Genomic DNA, 22350 nt, shown 5'->3' with positions numbered 1-22350 from the left:
GGCAGACAAGGGACGTTTGGCCAATCAGAAAAGGTTTGAGATACAATCTCTAAAGTGGGATGCGGGAGTTTCCCAATTTGTTCGGAGCAATAATTGTGTTTCTTTCTAAACAAGCATGGAGGACTCCATGAAACAAGCAAGGTGTAGCTGCTCCCAGTCTCGTTATTAACCATACAGAACAGTGTCAAGAAGTGAGAGATCTTGTATACATTTTTAGGGAAGAGAGTGTTTGTTACAAATTCATGTGAGTATTAATGGTTAACTGTTCTGCATGTTCTGTTTTTGTAACAATTTTTTTAATGAGTTAATTTAATTGTTATGTCATTCATGTCATTTGATCCTTTCTTGGTGAGAAAATTATGGTGTTGCAAACTATTTACAAAATACATACAAATTGTGAACCAACTCTCTTTTTCTTATTGGTAAAGTGACCGTTTTTTCTTTCTTTCTTAGTTATGGTATAGAATACACATTTCTCGCGGTTCGTAGTATAGCGGGAAATAATTGTCTTATAGGAATTCGAGAAATGCATTGTGCATATCAGGTGGGCATTATGTAATAGGGGTGAGGAGGGAGGTTTAAAAGGATATTACAAAGGGTATTGTAGTCAGTCTAGCAAGCACTTTCACAGCGTACTTCTCGTTAAGTTGCTGTAGGGCGTCTACTCCGATCGACATGGAAAGCCAAATACAAGCCAACTTCATCGACGAAAGAGTCAAGCAAGCTGTTGCCAGTTCACAAACAGCACTTTTAAGCAAGCTAGATAGCCTAATTTCGTCGAAATTTACTTGCTTTGAAACAAAGATAAGCGATGTACAGAAAGATCTTTCGGAGAGTCAACTTGCGAAAATTCAGCAGAACATTTTAGCAAATGACAGCTATATGTTCAAACGTAAGAGCTGTGAGGATCAATTTAAATTCAATGCAAAAGTCGCTACTAAGCTGAGAGAAGCAGAAACGAGCGTGACAAACCTCAAAGATGTTCCACAGGCTATCAACAGCATATCTGAAGGTATAAACTTGATAAATCATCGCCAAAAGCTGATCAGAATGGCCGACGCATCGGAGTCCGGATGGAAGGTTGTTCATGAATATGAAACCAACCCACTGGCCTCTGATTCTGACGATGAAAAGAAAATCAACCGGGCTGAATCCAGAGCCAGTAAGAAGCTGAAGATTGAGCAGGCCAAAAGAATAAAGAAATCCACAAGATTTTCATCATGGCCGGCTTCTAAGCCTGCTGGGAGGTCAGGAGCAAACACTCAACAAACAAGCGTGAGCAGCGTGACATCAGCCAAGAAACCGGGGCTCTGTTTCAACTGCGGCCAGCCAGGGCACTGGAAGTATTCGTGCCCACAGAGACGACAACTTCCAAGTGATAAGATAAGTGATAATATTTGTTCCATTATTGATCTCAGTTTTGACTGGAATCAGAAAACCGATTATGAACCATCGGTGTTAATCAAGGAAACAAAAGGTGTACCAAATAAATCGTTTGTGTTAACAACAGTAGGTAGACTAAAGGCTTCCTTAAAACACTGGGAAGAAGCGAAAGTAAATGAACATATAAAGGCAGTTATTGTAGACGGGTATAGAATACCCTTTAGAACACTACCAGGTGTTTTTCATTTGAAAAACAAAAGGTCGGCTTTGGAGAACAAGTTATTCGTTGCAACAGAGATTGAAAAACTAAAAGAAAAAGGCTGTATTTCTGAAGTCTTACACAAACCATCATGTGTCAATCCCTTGACGGTTGCTTTCAGTAAGAATGGTAAGCCAAGACTAGTTTTGGATTGTAGAGATATCAACCCTCATTTGGCACAGTTCAAGTTTAAGTATGAAGATGTTACCGTTGCAAAACAAATGTTTGTTACAGGGGATTACTTGTTTACTTTTGATCTCAAGTCAGCTTATCATCATATTGAAATTTTTGAGCAGCATAGACCATATCTCGGTTTTTCATGGGACAAAGGAGGTGGAACACATTACTATCAGTTCAATGTACTTCCTTTTGGATTGGCAACTGCACCGTACATTTTCACTAAAATGATGAAAGTTTTTCTTACATTGTGGAGGTCTAGAGGTCATAAGATTATCATGTTCATAGACGATGGGCTAGCGGGTAGTAGTACTTTAGGAGCAGGACTCATACTCAGTAACAAAGTGCAGAAATCATTGCAGGATTTGGGTTTCCTGATCTCACATGAAAAATGCGTCTGGGAACCTTCGCAAAGTGCACAATGGTTGGGTTTCAGCTGGCTCATGGCCTCGGGTTCATTACATGCTATACCAAATAGAATTGATAGAGTTGAAAAGATGCTTGAGTCAATTATTTATCAGATGGATTCCGATAAGTGTCATTTGATTCCAGCCAGAATTTTAGCTTCAGCAGTTGGTCAGATTATTTCTTTAACACATTCTATAGGAAGATTGGTAAGATTGCAAACTCGTGCTCTGTATCGTTGTATCGATACAAGGGCAAGCTGGAATGCCCCAGTAAAGATAGACCATGAGGCTTATGAGGAGATTCGATTTTGGAAGAAGGAGGTTAGAACCTTAAACGACAAAGGTTTAAGTATTGAAAGTAAAGTTGATCATGTAATTGAAGCATATAGTGATGCATCCGCTATCGGATATGGCGGGTATGTTTCCCTTGGTGCGGGAGCCTTACTTGAAGGCACAGAAGTGGTTGGTTCATGGAACAAGGAAGAGGCTCAGCAAAGCTCCAGTTGGAGAGAAGCTGTAGCAGTAGAAAGAGTACTGAAAAGCAACACTGAAATGTTAGAAAACAGGAAAGTTAAATGGTTTACCGATAATCAAAACGTGAAGAAAATAATCAATTCGGGTAGCAGACGATCTAATCTTCAGCAAATTGCATTAAATATCAATCGATTTTGTGAGCAGGAAAGTATAATTATTGAACCTGAATGGATTAAAAGGAAATATAATGTACTGGCTGATACTCTCAGCAGAACAACCGACAGTGATGACTGGCAAATTCAGCCAGAAGTATTTGCTTATTGGGACATAGTTTGGGGTCCACACTCCATAGACAGGTTTGCATCAAATTTGAACTCACAGTGTAAGAAGTTTAACTCCAGGTGGTGGTGTCCTGGAACGGAAGGCGTAGATGCATTCACTAAGAATTGGTCAAACGAATGTAACTGGTTGGTACCGCCACCAAGATTAATTCTGAGAACACTGAAGAAAATGCAAAAGGACAAGGCAAAGGGCACTATTGTTGTTCCCCTATGGAGATCGTCTCCATTTTGGCCTTCGCTGATCGCAGAACCAGAGGTTTTTCACAGTTTTGTAAAAGCTAAGGAAGTGTTACCGTGTTCAAATGTGATCCGCAAAGGATCCGGCAGTAATGGCATTTTTGCAGATAATCCATTGAAATTCAAATTAATCGCTTTGAAAATTGTATTCTGAATCAAATATAGCCAGTTGGCAAGGATATGATTCACACAATCCGTGATGAATACGAGACAAAGGAATAATATGTTTGTTTTCTTTACCAGGTATCCATCTGAGGAACAGTGTAAGTGAGGCATTGGAGACAGCGGGAGTTAGTGAAGAAGGCGTCGCGGAGAAGATGTGCAGATACATGATGGCAGCCAGAAGCGACAGCACAGTTTGTAAATACTATAACAGTTTCAAGAGATGGCAACAATTTTGCAACCAGAACAATTTTTGTGACTTACCAGCAGGACCAATTCATGTCGCAGTGTTTTTGACAAAACTACTGGACACGGGGTCAACGCACCATGTCATTTCGGCGGCCGTTTATGGCATCAAATGGGCCCATGAAATAAACGGCTTGGACGATCCCACTAATAACGCCTTCGTCAGGAATCTTCACGAAGCCGCAAAGCGGACTACAGGTCACAAAACTGTTAAAAAAGATGTAGTCACTGCCGACATGATAATAGATCTTTGTAACAATTTTGTAAATAGCAATGACGTAATTGTAATAAGAGATTTGTGTATGATAACTACAGCATTCGCAGGTTTTCTGAGATATGACGAATTAAGTTACATTCGATGTAAAGATTTAAACATCCAACCAGATTATTTTGTAATTTCCATACAGAAAAGTAAGACAGATCAGTACAGAACAGGTGATGAGGTTTCAATTGCTAAAGGTTCAAGTTCAGCGTGTCCATACAATATGCTGTTGAGATTTATGTCCGTTGCGGGTGTAACTTCCGATTCGAACCATTTCCTGTTTAAACCAGCTAATAGAACCAAGAATGTTTGCAAGTTAATAACAAAAGATAAAAAGTTAAGCTATTCTAGAGCTAGGGAATGCATTCTTAAGATGTTAGGTTCAGTAGCACCTAACGGTAATTTCGGGGTACATTCCCTAAGATCCGGCGGGGCTACGACAGCGGCCAAAAAAGAAGTAAGTGACCGTTGTCTCAGGCGGCATGGCCGATGGAGGAGAGAACAGAGTAAAGATGGGTATGTTGAAGACCCTATTGAAAAAAGGCTACAAGTAAGCAAAAGCCTTGGCCTGTAACTACAGAAAGAAGTTATAGAAGTTTCCATTAGCGGTTTCCATAATAATAAAAGTTGTTCTGCAAGAGACAGACAAAACGTTGTTAAATAATTCGTAGATATGGTTACGTAGTTCAAAGTCATCGGTATTTGTAAAGAAGCTTTGAGTCGCTCATCATAGGACTATGAGTAAAATAATTTAGTTGTTTCACTTTTCTTAACTGCTACACTCTTGCTTTGAAAAATTCTATTCAGGCGTCGCTCCTTGTGCTTCGCTAACGCCACAACTGTGTATGGGGAAGAGTTATTATTGTGTATTATGCAGTGAAGTGTAGATAAGACTACACATTTCCCGCGGTTCGTAGTATAGTGGGAAATAATTGTCTTATAGGAATTCGAGTAATGCATTGTGCATATCAGGTGGGCATTATGTAATAGGGGTGAGGAGGGAGGTTTAAAAGGAGATTACAAAGGGTATTGTAGTCAGTCTAGCAAGCACTTTCACAGCGTACTTCTCGTTAAGTTTAATTACTATGGAATAAGTAAGGTAATTTATTTAAATTTAATTTTGGCAGCCAAGGTGAGGTCCAACACCTTCACGGAGGGGGACTCCGAATGTCTTTGGGCACAGGTTTCCAGAGTAACTTCTCTGGTTTTTCCTGGAAGTCGTGTTCCCCCAATGATGTGTTTTTTTTAGTGCACAGTGCAGAGTGCAAGGTGCAGGGTGCAAAATGTGCAGAGTGCAAAATGTGCAAAATGTGCAGAGTGCAAAATGTGCAAAATGTGCAGGGTGCAAAGTGCAAAGTGCAAAGAAGGTACAATGTCAGCTTAATGGTATGACGTAAAGTTACTATAATATAATAATACTTATGTTTTATTATGTTTTCTTATATAATAAAAGAGTAGGCGTCGCTCCTTGTGCTTCGCTAACGCCACAACTGTGTATGGGGAAGAGTTATTATTGTGTATTATGCAGTGAAGTGTAGATAAGACTTATAAATCTATGCAGGTATCAATTATCCTAGTTTCTGGGTTTTCAATCGTAGCGTCATACGTTATCAACCCTCATATGTTTTCGAACCCCAACTTTGATTCCCGTTTACCGCGAGATTGTGCAAGCTGCACCGGTGACAGAAGCTATGCAGTTTTACTCACGGTCTGTATTTTCATTAGGCTTAATGTCTCAATGTCTAATGAATCCTACAATATCACTCAAAACACCATCGAGGAAATAATTTGAAGAAAAGGCACAAAAACTTACCAGATTCCCGAGCGAAAGACCCAGGTTGAAAATTCAAACCTGAGGGGGGCGGAGCTTCGGTCGTGTGTGCACGTCACCGGGGTCCAACGACTCAGCGCTGCGTGTGGTGCATTGTGTATCCCGGTAACTGTGCAGCTATAGTCTTGGTTCCAAGACCATTGGTGCTGCGCAGTCACACACAACCAACGTTCCGATCTATGCATGGCAAAAACTGTACACGCTTGTTATAATCGAACGTTAGCGGGCGCTCTGTTTCTCTGATTTTCGCGTCTCAGCGCGTGTATGGTTCTTTCTGTTGGTGTGCTTTGGTAGCGTTGCAAACTGTGCATTCCGAGACGGACTGTACGATATCTATGCACATTGAAGGCCAGTAAACTATATCTCTGGCTCTGCGTTTGGTAGCTTCAATACTTGGGTGACCTTCATGCAATAGTTTAGTGTATTCCGTACGAAGCGACTTGGGAATGATGGCCTTTTGTCCCTTCAGAATGATGCCGCGTTCGAGGGTCAGTTCTTCTCTGAATGGAAAGTAGGGGCGAGCATCCGGAGGGGTGTTGTTGACGTGTGAAGGCCATCCGCGACTGATGACATCAGTTAGTTGTTGCATGGTGGCATCGCGGGCAGTTGCTGCTTTGAGCTGTGCAAGTCGTGCATCAGAGATTGGTAGGAGGGTCATGACTTCCAGGTCAAGGTTGTCGTTATCAATGGTTGTCAATGGGGCGCGTGACAAAGTGTCTGCGATGAAAAGTTCTTTCCCTTTTTTGTACACAAGGGTGATGTTGTATTTCTGTAAGCAAAGAAGCATGCGTTGGAGCCGGGCAGGGGCGCTAAGCAGGGGCTTCTTGACGATAGTGACTAATGGCTGGTGATCAGTTTCAACGATAATGTCTTTACCGTATGTAGTCATGGAACTTGGTGTAGGCAAACACGACAGCAAGCAGTTCTTTCTCGATCATAGTGCGTGAGGCGTACGCTATGGGGTCGCCCTCTTGCAGGCAAGCTGCACCAAGGCCAAAGTTTGAGGCATCGCATGTCACTGTGATTGGTTTCTTGACGTCGAAGTACTTGAGTGTCGGTGCGTGAGCGATCTTGTCCTTGATTTCCAAAAACACTGCGTTGTGACGGTCTAACCAGCACCAGTGGACGTCGTTATGTGTGAGCTCGCGTAGTGGGGCTGCTAATAAGTCGCTTGGATTCGGTATGAACTTGGCCAGGTATGTCACCATGCCAAGGAAGCGTTGTAGGGCAGTGACGTCCTCAGGTGGGGGCATGTCGGTAATAGCACTGACTTTTGCTGGATCGGGCCGAAGGCCAGTGGCGGTGAATACGTGACCGACATATGATACTTGTGCGAGACCGAATCGGCATTGCTGGGGGTTGAGACGCATGTTGACTTTGCGAATCCGATTCAGTTTGTTACATTTGCGGCAAGTTTTGCCGTAGGCGGGGCATTCTCGCCGCTTGTGGAAAGTTCCACAATTTCCACAAGGTCGTCTGGGCCTTTGATCTTGTTGCTGTGTTGGTTTTGTACCATATGATTGTTGATGAGGATTGGACTGACCTGTTTTTGCCCGTTGATTCAGTGGTGGCACTGGCTGTCAGCATTTTAGCCTTATCACCTGCAAGCTGCATTGATTGTGCAAGTTCCACTGTCCGTTTGAGGTCAAGTTTATCCTCTGGTTGGGAGAGCAGGGATTTCTGGATCCGTTCATCCTGCACACCACAAACCAGCCGATCTCTCAGCATCTCATCAAGCTTTTGTCCGTAGTTGTAGTCACTGGCGAGTGCACGCAGGGCTGCTAGATAGTCAGCAATCGTTTCACCGGACCGACGGTATCGGCTGTTGAACTGGAAACGGGCGATAATGCTAGACTTTGTAGGCTTTAAATGCTTCTCCAATGTGTCTACCAGCTCGATGTACGTAGCTTGGTTTGGTTTCTTTGGAGCAAGAAGATCGCTGATAAGCTTGTACGTCTGTGATCCAACGACTGAGTTTAGGATTGCCCGTTTTCGTGTGGAGTCTGTTATGTTGTTGGCCGTAAAGTATTCGCCAAGGCGGTCCATGTACATCAACCACGTTTCCTTTTTGATGAAAAACTCACCGATAGATCCAAAAGTGGCCATTGTGGGTTACTCTGACACCATGTAAGACGATACAACTTCGTATGTTATGATTATAAGTCAAGCTTTATTCCGGATAATGAGAATTGACTGTTACATGCGGGCCATGTTATAAGGTGATACAATGCATTATGGGAAGTAAACACTAGACTTGAGTCAGTCTGCTTATGGCATACTGCTACAAGTGCTATAAAATTGGCCCTTGGTGAAATAGGACAGATTGTTGATTCCAGAACAGAGCTTCTTGTTCAACTTAATCTTGACCCATCTCGTATTGGGAATCGAATTGGAGATCGAAAATCAAAAGGTCATACAGAAGTCTATGGATTAGACTTTTGGTGTTTTTGTGTTGTTCATTTACTCATTAACTCTAAAGTGTTATTTTTTACTACACAGATAAAGTAGAACATTTGTTTGTAACAAGTGTCAAAGCAAAAACATGTGTGAAACCAAACAAGGCAAAGCACAAAACATGGTATTCTTACATGTACCTGCAATGCCTTTTTGACAAAAAGTACAAAATTTGATAACTAAGCAGTTGATCTCACCAACAAAGTAAGACACACTGAGCTCCAATACAAAGTTAAATGAAACCTGATGAGCTGATCGAACTGAAAGGCAGTGGACACTGTTGATACATGTAACTGTCAAAGACCAGTCTTTTCACTTGGTGTATCTCAACACATGCACAAAATAACAAACGTGTGAAAATTTGAGCTCAATTGGTCGTCGAAGTTGTGTGTTTTCACATTCTAAATCTGAGGTCTCGAAATCAAATTCGTGAAAAAATACTTCTTTCTCGAAAACTACAATACTTCATAGGGAGCAGTTTTTTACAATGGTTTATACTATCAACCTCTCCCAATTACTCGTATTCAAGTTAAGGTTTTATAATAATATTTATTTTGAGTAATTACCCAAAGTGTCCACTGCCTAAACTTTATTAGCCCTTATTGAGAAAAATTTCTCATAATCATAGTTTCAGACATAGACCACTTCTCAGATACAAACTTATAAAATAAAACATTTATATCTACATGTATACCAGCCAAACTTGAAAAAGTGCTCTAGAAAGAAAAATAACACGGCATAGTTTGTTAATGGCTGGCATCCATGCTAGATATGGATCATTGACTCGGGAAGACGATTAAGGTAGATGCCAAGCTTGATTTTGAATTTTGAGGTCAAAAGGTCGAAAAAGGTTAAAAATCAATATTTTCCAAATTTGTGTCAAATTTAATCACATTTTAATAGATCTATCCAAAAAATGTATTTGTAACTTTTGTTGATATTACAAACCTATGTAATTAACAACTTTGACCTTGTACACAAAAGTGTAGCAAAGCAAAACGTAAAAGTGTGATTATCTTGAAAAGTGTATATTTTGAGTACACCAATTGTTTTTGCATTCCCCATCCTCAATGGTGCACATATTTGTTTCAAACAACTTTTTTTAAAAGGTACATATACCCAGGCAGTTTTTGAGAAGAAAAAAATCAAATACCACCTTCATGGGGGACCATAACGACTCATCGTTTTTGAAATTTTCACAAAATTTAACCCCAAGTGGGACATCTATCCATAACATCTAGTTTCATATCATATTGACATGCCAAGTCTGTGAAATTATGAGTTAATAATTTTGTCTTGTACACTAATGTATAGGAAAATTAGATCTTAAAGTGCAATTTTCTCAAAAAGAAAGCATAATATAGTTTTAACAAACTTTTTGAAAGGTAAATATACCAAGGCAGTTTTTAATAATAATAATAATAATAAACATATTACATCTTCCGAAGTGGTAAACTGAAACAAGAAATGCGTATGCTGTTTCATGAATTTAGTTTGATATAGTAGTTGCAATGGGGGTATGGGGTATTTGTGCAGTTGATAATTGTATGCTTTCTTATCTGGAGTGCCATTATTGAAAGCTAACTCCAGAGCTACATGAAGCCAGGCACACCAAAACCACTATACAGATTGACATACTTTTATGCCAAGTTTCTTTGATAAAGAATTCTCACTATACTCTTCTGGAGGCACTAGCAGACGACAACGACACTCTCAACACTTTGATCAATCACTTTGTGGACATAAAACACAGGTCAGAAACATACACGTACATTTAATAGTATTAACATTGCATCGGGGATAAAGAATTTTAATTGTTGGTTTTTACCCATATACACCGATGTATGTAGCACTGTATACTCGGTACTTTCCCTAGTCCTGTGAAAAAAATCACAGGCATATTACTCGGGTGGGATTCGAACCCACAACCTTTGCAATTCTAGAGCAGTGTCATACCAACTAGACCACCGAGATTGCCCGGTAGATTTGATGTGTTCCGACTAAACCCAACCTTCGCGAAGAAGATCACACAGACTCTGATATTGTTAGAGAGATACCACTGGTATCTTTGACAACCAAAGCAATGCACCAGTTGATGTGTTAAGTGATCTTTTAACAACTCCAGATCATGGAACGCAGTATATGATGACCAACTGGAAGCAATGTCTGCTTCAAGAAACTGTTGGTTTTAGTGACGCCCTGATAAAAACATTGCTCAAAAACTTTTTCTGATCTGTACAATTTTTTCAACCAAACAAATTATGGACGGTACAAGTACTACAAAAGCCTATGAATACAAACAGAAAGTTACTGCAACAATTGCTCAATGCTGCCACTGGAAGTACTTTGGAAGAGAACAGACTACAAGTGGTAGTTGTTCGCTAGATTGGAGAGGGCTTCACCAAGGCAGTGACATGGTCAAACAGAATGGGAAAGAAAAGCCAATTCGAAAGTTCATCCATAGACCCGGGTCATCCCATCCTAATCGTCTTCCCGAGCCCATACATCTATCTAGCATGGATGCCAGCCATAAACGAACTATGCCGTCCAAAGTGTAATTTTACACTTTGGCTGGACTACTATGAAGTAAATTATGGTTTATGTTTTGTGGGTGTGGGTGTGTGAAGGGGGAGGTGAGTGTGCCACACCCCTTGAATCTTCTGTGACTTGGATCATCAATTGGACTTTGTGCACCACCCTCCCCCCTCCCCAATTTCTAATATCTTTCAATCTGCAATTGCATTTTAATTATATGATCTCTTTCTACAGAACAACCCACACGTCAAGTATTGATGTTGAGACTTTAACTGCTATAATGTCTCTACAGTTATTCAACTGTGAGATTTGCGGACAGGAAGCTATGACAGAGCCTGACCTACGAACCCATCTACGATTAGAGCATGAGGAAAATGAAGGCAGTTGCCCTCTGTGTGATCTTCGACATTTAACCCTGGAGGAGTTACACTTGCATGTGAATACTGCACATTCATTGGTGTTGAGTCCTCATCAAAAAGAGAAGAAGGCAGACTCAAAAGATGCTCCTTGTAGTTCCAACGAGAACAAGGAAACTATAGATCTGGTAGAAGAGTTTGTGTCAGTCGAGGGACGCTGTAAAACCAGCCCAATAGAAACAAATGAAAGGACAATCGATTATGTTAGTTCAAACAGAGTAAAACAACCTAGATCATGTGCTTGTCATTTTGAAAATGGTACAAAACTTGAGCCGGATGTCAATGGTGAAAACAATTTTGATAAACATGAAAAGGAGCTACCTCTATGTAACTTGGAGAAATGTTCATGCCTTCGTTTTCCATCAGGCAGTTCAGACAACAACGCTGCTAAAAGTATGTCACTTCCTATTGTTAAAGATTCTTCTTCAGTTCATGTTCGTAAGAGAACTAGAAGTACCGCTCAATGGAGTTCAGCATCCAGTGCTAGCAATAGTGTAACCAACATTGATTTGTTCGAGGAACACTCCAATAGAAGTAAATCAACTTCAAGTCCTTTTAAGAAATTCTTAAGAATGTTCAGTCCCAACAAAAGTAAACAAGGGAAGAAGAAGTCGGATGATGACGATGTTGAAGAGGTTCAGATAGTTTCCTGTAGATCCGGATCAGATGGAATCTGGAATGAGGATCAGGATGATAGCGTCATGTCCGAGCCAGAGTGTCCGTTCTGTCAGATCTCTGGTTTAGACCTAGAGGCCATGGAACAGCATGTAGAGGTTGAACACAGTGATGCTTTCATCAACTCATCCAAGACAGCCACCATGAATGGAGGTCACTGGAATACCTCATCGACTCCAAACAAGTCTCATCCAAAACCTACTCTCTTAAGTCTAAGCAAACATGCACATAATTTACACTCAGCTGTTACTTGTCCAATTTGTGGGTTAGGTAGCTACGATCCGGATTTCCTTGCTGTGCATATTAACACTGAACACCCTACTCCCAGTACCTCCGAACAAACGACCTCAATACCTCAGAACAACTCAAATGAACAACATCTTTCTGATGAAGCCGGACCTAGCAGGGGAGTAGAAACATGTCCGATATGTGGGATCTCAGCATCAGACGTGACATCATTGAATGACCATGTCGATGGCCATTTTGAAAGTCCTGAATCTTTTACAGCTGACCGTCAACTTGCTCGACAGTTGGACGAGCAAGAAAGGCAGTTACAGGAGAGAAGAGAAAGGGAAACATTCAAACAATTACAGGTAGCTACAGATACCCCCTGTCACCCCTTGTCATACATGTATAACATGGGCCTTGAAGACTATTTTTCCATTTCTGGGCAGAGGTTGCATTTAAAAGTGGCTAGTTTTCCCCCAAAAGCAACAAAATTATGTCGTTGTTGGTTATCAGTTAGCATTAGGCCTATTTTTAAAGTGGTTTCAAATTTTTAGTCAGTTTGCTTTTAAAAGAACTTACACATAAAAGTTTGTAATAAATAGTGCCGGCCTTTTGGCCCTATGCTTTGTTTTTGAAAGGGCAAGGGCACCAAGGCAAATTCTCCTTGGTAAAGGGCACCCTTCATTGCCTCGGTGTGAAGTATCGGGCCTGGTGTTGAATGGCAAAATAATGTGTTACTCTGAACTGTTGGGAAAATAATCTTTCTAAACTTACAAAGTTTTTGAGGTTGCACTGTATTCTGAATCTCTTGAACTGTGAAACTATTACTGTTTATAATTCTGACTTCATTGTTACATAACTTCCCTCACTGTACATGTATAAATGTTGTTGTTTTTGAAGGCACAGTATGGAATGAGCGAGTCGGGCAGTTACAAGCAACAGTCTGAACAGGAGTTGGAGAATGCTGTTGTACGTGGTCAAATCACTGTAGCCGATTACAACCAACGTATGACTAGTGTAGGACGATCCTTAGCTGAAGGTGTAGATGATGGCAAATCACGTACTCCAGGTACAAATATTGCCTCTGTGTAACAATGTTGTAACTCAGTCTAGTCAAAAGGTCATATATAGTGTTTTGGGGTGTTTTTTTTAAAGGACCGTCCTTAATGGATATTTTGTTATAAAAACTAGTGGCAAAATTGGTCTTTGAACATCATAGAACAATTATGTGTAATCTGTTATTCAGCTGAAAAAAATATTTGTAAATGATATCGTATTCATGTGCAGTAATCTTCACTTATGAAGTGCCCATCACTTTTAAGGAAGAAGAAGAAGAAGAATGCAATGGTGTGCTTTTTATAGCTTGGTTGGGGTGGCAAATGCCAAGGGCACCCTCTTGTGTGAGGGGAGGGATGCCAAACAATGGTTGTGGTCATTACTAATCTGACGAACTCTCTAAAATTGACAAAGAACCTAAATGACTGAAGTAAGCCTAGGAAGTTTAGGAAGAGTGCATTAGTGAAAATGGGGTCAATATGGATCAGTTTTGCGCACCAATTTTGGGTAAGTCTGCCTTACACTGCAAAAAGAGAAATTATTATTAGTAAATCGAGCCCAGTGTTTTGGTTTTACACTTTCAATATTGCCTAGTCCACATTTTTACTTTACTTTTGTTTGTGTTTTTGTATTCTTTGTTTATTCAGGTTTAATTCAGAAGATGACAACTTTCTACACAGAGCAGACAGTGCCAGGGTTGAGCTATGTACGACTGTGTAACCAGGCAGATCATTTCTCATCTACATACGGTGATAAAGGCTGGGGTTGTGGGTATCGCAATCTACAAATACTACTCTCATCATTGGCTCACATTGCAGAGTACCAGCGGGTGGTATTTAATGGTAAGGTTGCATATGATCTCTGTAAAGAATTTGTTCTTAAAGTTGTGTTTTTTGTTTTTTTTATGTGACATAAAACAGCTCTCAGGTGTATGTTCACAAACACCTAATGTTTAGGTGTGTTGTTTTAGGTGAAGCTTTAAGACAAAGTGAATGGTTGGTGATTAGGGAAGAAGAAATTTGACAAATTTAGATTTGAAAGCTTCTTGTTAATTCATATCAGTACCAATCCTCCAGAGAAATACTTAGATCACAAATGCTTGAAAAAAGCATTTGGAGACTAGATAAATCCCTAATTGCTTATTTTTTATTGTGCTCTCAAAATAGGCTGAGCACAACTTTATGCAATTCCCTGTGTCAAAACATGATCGGGGTTAATTTGTCAAGCAGATTAATGCAGTAAACGAATGCTTATGTGTGCAATGGTGAGAATGTTTTCAATTTTCCATTCAACAAGGCAAAGTCAAATACAATGGTGTGATGTTGTGTAAGGAGAGAAATAGTTCTTGGTTTAGACAATTGCATGCTTTGTGAATGGTCAAATAATTGTACAGCTACATTACCTTGTACAGCGATTGCCCTTTTTACAAAAGATTCTAGGAGAATGAAATCATAGCATCATTGGATGTACTAATTTGTAGACTTTTTGACAAACTGGCTAGTTAAAGAATTTTTAAGGAATGGTATAAATACAGCATTATGACAGCTTCATTCCAGTCACTGATTAATTTTCAGAGTTTAATCTTGTAGTTGTTTGATGTTATTTTTTGCTGCAGGTCAGAACGCTATTCCCTCAATCCACAAGCTACAGCAGCTCATTCAGGCTGCTTGGACCAAGGGATTCGACCCACAGGGCAGGGAACAGCTTGGTGGCCAGTTAGTCAATTCTCGCAAGTGGATTGGTGCCACAGAGATCGTAGCTATGCTTTCTTCACTGCATGCCAAGTGTCAATTAATAGACTTCCACACCCCAAGCGGAGCAGGGAGCACACACCCAGTGCTATTTGAGTGGGTTAGAGACTACTTTGGAAGGACTGAGACTGGGACTTCATTGAGACTTAGATTGCTCGGCAATAATAGCTTAAAAGCAAGCAGTATACAGACTTGTAAGCCACCGTTGTATCTGCAGCACCAAGGTAATAATATAAAGTTCTTATAAAGGGCATTTTACAATAACCGCCTCAATGCGCTTTCAGTAGTGCCTTGGTCATTGGGCCAATAACATTCCTTTAATCTTTCTCAGCTCCCTGGGGAGTATACATGTACAACCTGTGCAACTATAGAGCTATATGTGTTTTCATACACAATATCAACCCCTACCCTCACAGGTACAACCTGTGCAACTATAGAGCTATATGTGTTTTCATACACAATATCAACCCCTACCCTCACAGGTACCAATTTATACCCCTGGGTCAAGAGAAGTAGTTATAGTAAAGTATCTTGCTCATCAAGGACACAAGTGCCACGAATGGGTAGTATTTCTTCATGTAAATGTACATCTAAAGGCTATGCCAAGATATTTGAGTAGGTCAAAGAAAACATTGAGCCAGAAAAGTTCTTACACCAGGCTAGAAAATGTCTTTCAAAGACTTATAAATAGAAAGATATGCTGGATATTTTCCCTTATTAAACTGGCAAAAAAGCATTTAACAAATTGTTACAGATATGTAGAATTGTAGATCCAGGCATTTTACTTAAAGACACAAGAACAACAAAAGTAACTAGTTCCATTTCGAAAGCTCAATGTTTAGAACAAAAGTATGGAAATATTGAAGATTCCAAATACCAGATCACCCTGCTTATTTTGACTGCCATCTAAATGAGCACCAATATGAGTTGTACAAATTCTCTGAACAAATGTTAAAACTAAAAATGGTGTTTACTCAAGCTGGAGTAATGTTGTTAGGATGCTATATTTATTGAAAACTAGAGAATACTTACCGGTAAATGGTGTTTGAAGCTTTGCATGGTGTGGAGAATAAAAGCAACTATACATATTAATAGTAAACTTGGGGATTAAAACCATGGGTAAAAACTTTTTCAAAAACATTGATGCAGTACACATTTAAAGATGGGGTCATGTAGTTACTTTACAAATGGATGACCATATAAATTGACTTGCTGAGCAGCACCACAGTATGAGTTTTCAATATTGGTCAGTTTTGGGCACCAGTGTTTGGAAAGTCTGCCTTACATTGCAAAAAAGATATATTACTGCATTAGTAAATATTGACTTAAATGCAGTGGAAACTATGGATAATTACTCAAAATAATTATTATCATAAAACCTTACTTGATTACGAGTAATGGGGAGAGGTTGATAGTATAAAACATTGTGAGAAGCTGCTCCCTCTGAAGTGACGTAGTTTTCGCGAAAGAAGATTTTTTCCACAAATTTGATTTCGAGACATCAAGTTTAGAATTTCAGGTCTGGAAATCAAGCATCTGAAAGCACACAACTTCGTGTGACAATGGTGTTTTTTTCTTTTATTGATATCTCGCAACTTGACGACCAATTGCGCTCAAATTTTAACAGGTTTGTTATTTTATGCATATGTTGAGATACACCTACTGTGAAGACTAATCTTTGACAATTACCAATAGTGTCCACTGTCTTTAAGTCCAGTGTTTGGGTTTTACACTTCCAATATTGTTTGGTTGGATTTGGCGTTCTTGTGAAAATACTGTGAATTTGTGAATTAGCTAAAACTTTTACAAATGACTTTAATTGAATCTTTCTTTATAATTTTGCCTGTAAAGCAGCATTTCGTCAACAAAAACCGATCTACGACCCTACCTTTAAAACACAGTTAGTGCTGCCCCATCACTTTTTTATAAAAAGTTAAAGTTTTTTCATTCTGAATCAATCAAACAGGCCATAGCAGGACCATCATTGGCTGTGAAGTCCACAAAGACAACTCCATCAGGCTTCTTCTGTTTGACCCCAGCTATAAGGTTAATGATATGCAAGGTCTAGGCATGGACAAGCTAGATGGATATGCTATGCGACCAATCAGAAAGAGTCTTGTACAGATGAAGGCCAAGCAGTACCAGATAGTGAGTGTTGATAGGCTGATGACAACCCAACAGGAATATGAGGTATTGGTTCAATTTGCATGCACCCTGTCACTGTTTCATGGAGCTGCCTATACACACAAATTTGCTCAGCACAGACATATCCTGCATATCAGAAACTGAATATCAGCCAAAATACCACGTCAAGTTTGTTTTATGTGACAGGTGCTCTGCCTAAAGGCACTGAAAACTATTTGTAAATACTGGTACTCAAAATATTTGTTTGCATAAATACTGACTTGGTAATGAGCAATGGAGAGCTGTTGATAGTATAAAGCAATGTGAGAAACCCGGGCTCCCTCTGCAGTGACGTAGTTTTTGAGAAGGAAGTAATTTTTCACTAAAATATTTGGACTTGATTTCGAGATCTAAGCTGAGGTCTGGAAATCAAGCATCTGAAAGCGCACAATTTCGTGTGACAAGGGTGTTTTTTCTTCCATTCACTTGTCGCAACTTCCACTTCGACAACCAATTGAGTTCAAATTTGAACAGGTTTGTTATTTTATGCATATGTTGAGATACACCAAGTGAGAAGACTAGTCTTTGGCAATTACAAAATGTGTCCATAAGAGCAGACGATCATATTCTAAGCATTTGGACACTCCTGTGTTCATTACTGACCCTGCGACTAAGTTTAGCTTTGGCGATATAGATTTATTTTATTCACGATATATCGCCGACAATATATCGCGATATTCGATATAATCGCGATTAGTTAAATTTGACATCATCAGTCTTCAATCTCCCAGTGAAAGTTGTAGAAGAGACAGTCATAGCATAAGAGAGGTGTTCTAATGACCTATTCTTCTGGTTTTACTCCAAACCTATGGGGTGCAAGATGTCTCAGCTAGGAAATAAATCGCGATATTGCGATACTTAATCGATATCGCGATATTATACACATAATGAATGTTTATGAGTGCAATGGTGCAAATATGTTCATGAGTTGAAAGATGGAATGTTCTATTCAACGAGGTGGAGCCGAGTTGAATGGAACATTCCAGCTTTCAACGAATGAACATATTCGCACCATTGCACGAATGAAAAACATTCATTATTTGTTTTATATAACATCCAAGTAGATCTTTGTCATTTTGATTGAAAGATACAACTTTCAAAACAAACAAAGCGTAGGCCTCCAATTTTTAATTGTAGAAGACGAATGCTAGTAATTTTACTAATATGCCTTGCTGCGTTACCGAAGACAACGCGCACGCAGTGATGTTTTTACTCAGCTTTTTCGTTCCATCCGAAAAGTACCATTGCACGCCAGCGTGCAATGGTACTTTTCGGATGGAACGAAAAAGCACGGTGAGTGACTCAGCGTGCAATGGTACTTTTATTTGCTATCACGTGACGGACAATCCTCCAATCAAATGGCAAGGATCTGCTTGTGTGTTATATAAATCGTGATATACCGCGATATATCGCGATATCGATATTTTGATTAAAACCAAAGCGATCTGATATCAAAATTGTTTCCAAATTAGTATCGCGATATTTGATAATATGGTACTATTGCCCAAGCTTACCTGCGACACAATGGTGGAACTAAAAGTGTCAATTGCTTAGTATGTAGCTCTGAGCACACTTTAAGAACATTGAATGGACCTGGTGAGTCTACCACCAACTGGATATTGTAAATCTTCATTCAATCCACAAATGCCTGGAATTAAGTTATCCAAGAAATATAAAAATTAAGGAAATATTCAGTATTGTGTGTACATGTAGCACATCATTTTGTAATTCAGAGATTTGCAAAACAAACAGTCAACAAATGAATGTGGACATTTGAATGTTATACTTGCATACAACTAGTCGTTGCTGCATTAGTCACATGCCAACATAGATTATGTTTTTTAAATCAAGTTTGTGCTCTTTGTTTCTTTGTTTGACTTTTAATATGGGTCATTCCATGTCAGACCAACACACTTTATTACCTCATGTCTTCTGATTTTGATAAAAATGGCTGTGCTTGTAGGTCCTAATGAGCAATGAATGCACACCAATTTTTAGCCCGATTCGACTTACCATGTGGTCAGGAAGAGCCCAACGGTTTCTTAGTGGATTCTGATAGAGGAAGACACGCTCTATCAAGTGATTTTTATTGTGTTGATTTTTGGAATGATACATGTTTTCAAAAACTGGGTCAAAGGTCACGATAACATATTAAAGATTACAAGATTACAGTGACCTACATTTCAGAAAATTTATTTTTGACAAAGAATTGATTTGAGCATGCAATTCTCATAATTTTGATACCAAATTTGCATATATGTCATTGGAATTGACAAAGTTGACATGGTTATGACATATTTTTACCAAAAGGTGGTATTTTACCCTAAAATGTCAGTTTTTAGTGGTTTCTGCCCTGACCACATGGTAAGTCCGATCGGGCTAAAAATTGGTGTGCATTCATTGCTCATAAGGACCTACAGTCACAGCAATTTTTTCAAAATCGGAAGACATGAGGTAAGTCTGACATGTCCATCTAATACACATATATGTGTCTTAGATGGACATTTTAAAGGAATTGAATATTTATTTTCTATGCATTATGTGCAAAAATGACCTTTTCAGGGCCAACTCTTGTGGTAAGCTTTACTATTAGAATTATCACAACTAGCCGCAAGAGTTTTGCGCTTTTCCGATTTTACAAAGCACTTAGATTGAACTTTGTATCAATATTAATTGCTAAGCAAAGAGTGACGTCACAATACCAATTACCCTGTCCTTGTTTGTACTCCGTTTTATTAAATAATTTTTTTCCCTTTCAGTTTATTCTTTTCCTGTCCCGTATCATTTTTTTAGTCCCTTGCCTGTTTTCCTTTCCCGTATTATTTCCCGACCCCGTTAATTTTTTTCCGTCCTGATCATTATTTTCTCGTCCTGTTTTTCCCGTTTTGTATTATTTTTGTCAGTCGAATTAATTTTGTTCCCGTCCCGTTCATTATCCCTCGTTCGCGCACTTGTACGCAAATTCCTGTACTGCGGGTCCCACTAGACAGGTAAACTGGGCACCTGAATACCTGCTATGCATGAAAATGTGCACTGTTGATGATCTGATCATAGTGCAAGGGGGGTGATGCATTACACTATGACCACGTAACGACAGTAAAGTTGCAATGACATCATCAGATCACATCAAGAAATCAGTGTTAGTGTTAGTTTTACTGACATCACTTTAAAAATAATAATATTCAAGAAACACCCATCAAATTGCATTTTAAAGATATTGTGAAGCAAATGTGTGACACATGCAAGCTGCCATTTATGACACCAAACCAATCCAATGACTTCATAATTAAAGAATAAGTGATAATTAAGTGTATAATCTTCGGCTGGTTGTTAAAGTAACGGTAACAAAGCTTAAAAATAATTTGTCATGTGCAATGAATTTCCAAATGCGTAAACTGTTAAGGCATGTTTCACTCAGTTTGTCCGAACTATAAAGAAAGTCGTGTGTTTTTGGAGGGGTGGGGGGGGGGGTAATTAAAGAGGTGTAGATGTCGCGATTTTTAAAATGAACGTCCCCATGTGTAAACTTTTATTCAGTTTTATTCATCCCCCTGCCTCTTCCCTCTCCCCGCCCCAGGTGCTTTAAAGCCTGCCTCCGTTCTCCATGATCCCGGCCCATAGCATCAGTTAAATAATAGGTGCCGTTCCCCCGTCCCCCTGCGCCTTCCCTCTCCTCGTCCTATACATTGTTCTCCATTCCTCTGTTCTCCACGATCCCATCCCATAGAAACAGTTAAATACTAGGTGCCGTTCCCACGTTCCTCTGCCCCGACCCTCTCCCCGTCCCTTGGCTCTAAAGCCTGCCTCATTTCTCTATGATCCTGTTCCATATGCCTTTCTTAATATTTATGCATGACGTCAATATTCTTACCCAAAATTAGGCTATGGGCGCAGCCACTGTACTGTACTTGCGCACAGCCCATAGCAACCGCTCTTTGCTTTCACTGTACGCGCACGCTGCCCATAGCAACAGTAAAAACAGCGCGCAACAGCCCACAAATTTTGCTGTATAATGATGGAATTATGGGTGGCAAGGTAACTTTAACATAGCAAATACAAATCTTTTCTGATAATTATACGAGTTTTTGTTTCTCTTTTTCAGGAAAGTAAAATTCTGAGATCACAGAGGAAACCTTGATGATTGCATCATCAACTTGGACTTGAATCCCATTGTGCTTCAGCTAGAAATTATTCCTTGGCTTTGACACCTTTGGTTATTTCAAATAAAAGGCTTCGGGCCTGAAGTATTTTAATATTTCATAAGAAATTACCTCTTTCACAAAAACTTTGTTACTTCAGAAGTAGCCGTTTCTCACAATGTTTTATATTATCAACAGCTCTCCATTGCTCGTTACCAAGTAAGTTTTTATCCTAACTGTTAATTAAAGTAATTACCAATAGTGTCCAGTGTCTTTCTCGAAATAAGATATGGTAATAAACTAGATTTCTGTCAATGTAAAGGTTAAACGACCATACATGTATTAAGTGATTGACATGCTTGGACTGTACGACACTGGTGATCTTCCTTAAAGGAAGGTTACAGAATTAGTAAGAAACAAAAATTGTGAAGATCACAGATTTACATAAAACTTACACGATCTAATGATGATGATAGTTGAAAACATCACTTGAAATATTTCTGTTTGAAATGTCATATTTGATGAGAAATAAATAATACAACTTCGCGTTTGGAGTTAATCGCTCAGTGAGCGTTTTATTAATTTTTAGTTTGGCATTGATGCAATGCAAAATTTGCAACCAGTTTTTCACTATTCTCTCGTGACCCAGATGGCCATCGATCTCAAACTTCTACAGGTTTGTCAGTTTATGTATATGGTGGATTACATAAAGTACTTACACTGCCAGAAACTGTTTTGTTAGCAAAAAACAATTCTGTAATGTTCCTTTAAGAGTGTGTCTTTTTAATGAAATCAAATAAAATAGTTTCTCGTTTACTGTAGTTACCCCAAAAACTGATTTATTACTTATTATTATTTATAACATAGTTTAGAGAAAAAAAACGATGTATGTTTTTGTAACCATTTTCCCATATTTTCGCTTTTGTTTAATTTTTGTCAATAAACACAAGTGTAAAAAGTATCTGTGTGATTTGTCCTGGTTTTTCTGTGGATCAAAAATGGTTCAGAAGGTGTTTGCTAGACTTCAGAATCGGAGGTCCCCTGTTCGTTTCCTAGGCCAGGAACTTAAATTTTCATTTACATACATGTATGGCCATTTCAATATTGATAAGGGCAACCAGAAATTTATCAGT

General features: G+C 39.2%; 1 protein-coding gene across 2 annotated transcripts; it reads left to right on the top strand.

Annotated features, from left to right (window-relative positions):
- Positions 1–68: 68 nt before the first annotated feature.
- Positions 69–21347, top strand: LOC117296533 (zinc finger-containing ubiquitin peptidase 1-like). 2 transcript variants are annotated; one of them, XM_033779504.1, is made up of 7 exons: positions 69–244; positions 11003–12452; positions 12988–13156; positions 13791–13985; positions 14759–15118; positions 16861–17084; positions 21181–21347. In XM_033779504.1, exons 2-7 carry the CDS (start codon positions 11049–11051, stop codon positions 21214–21216), a joined length of 2388 nt encoding a protein of 795 aa, XP_033635395.1. In that variant the 5' UTR covers positions 69–244; positions 11003–11048; the 3' UTR covers positions 21217–21347. The 2 variants fall into 2 exon arrangements, with proteins under 2 accessions (XP_033635395.1, XP_033635394.1); XM_033779503.1 differs by lacking the exons at positions 11003–12452; positions 12988–13156; positions 13791–13985; ... (1 more) ...; positions 16861–17084; positions 21181–21347 and adding an exon at positions 648–3453.
- The last annotated feature ends 1003 nt before the right edge of the window (positions 21348–22350 follow it).

The sequence above is a fragment of the Asterias rubens genome, chromosome 11 (genome assembly GCF_902459465.1).
Source record: "Asterias rubens chromosome 11, eAstRub1.3, whole genome shotgun sequence".
NCBI lineage: Eukaryota > Metazoa > Echinodermata > Asteroidea > Forcipulatida > Asteriidae > Asterias > Asterias rubens.
Note: the sequence above shows the minus strand (reverse complement) of the source record. Positions and strands in the feature narration are given on the sequence as shown.

Coding starts and splice junctions, on each gene's coding strand:
- LOC117296533 (XM_033779503.1), top strand. CDS start 676: ATGGAAAGCCAAATACAAGCCAACTTCATCGACGAAAGAGTCAAGCAA.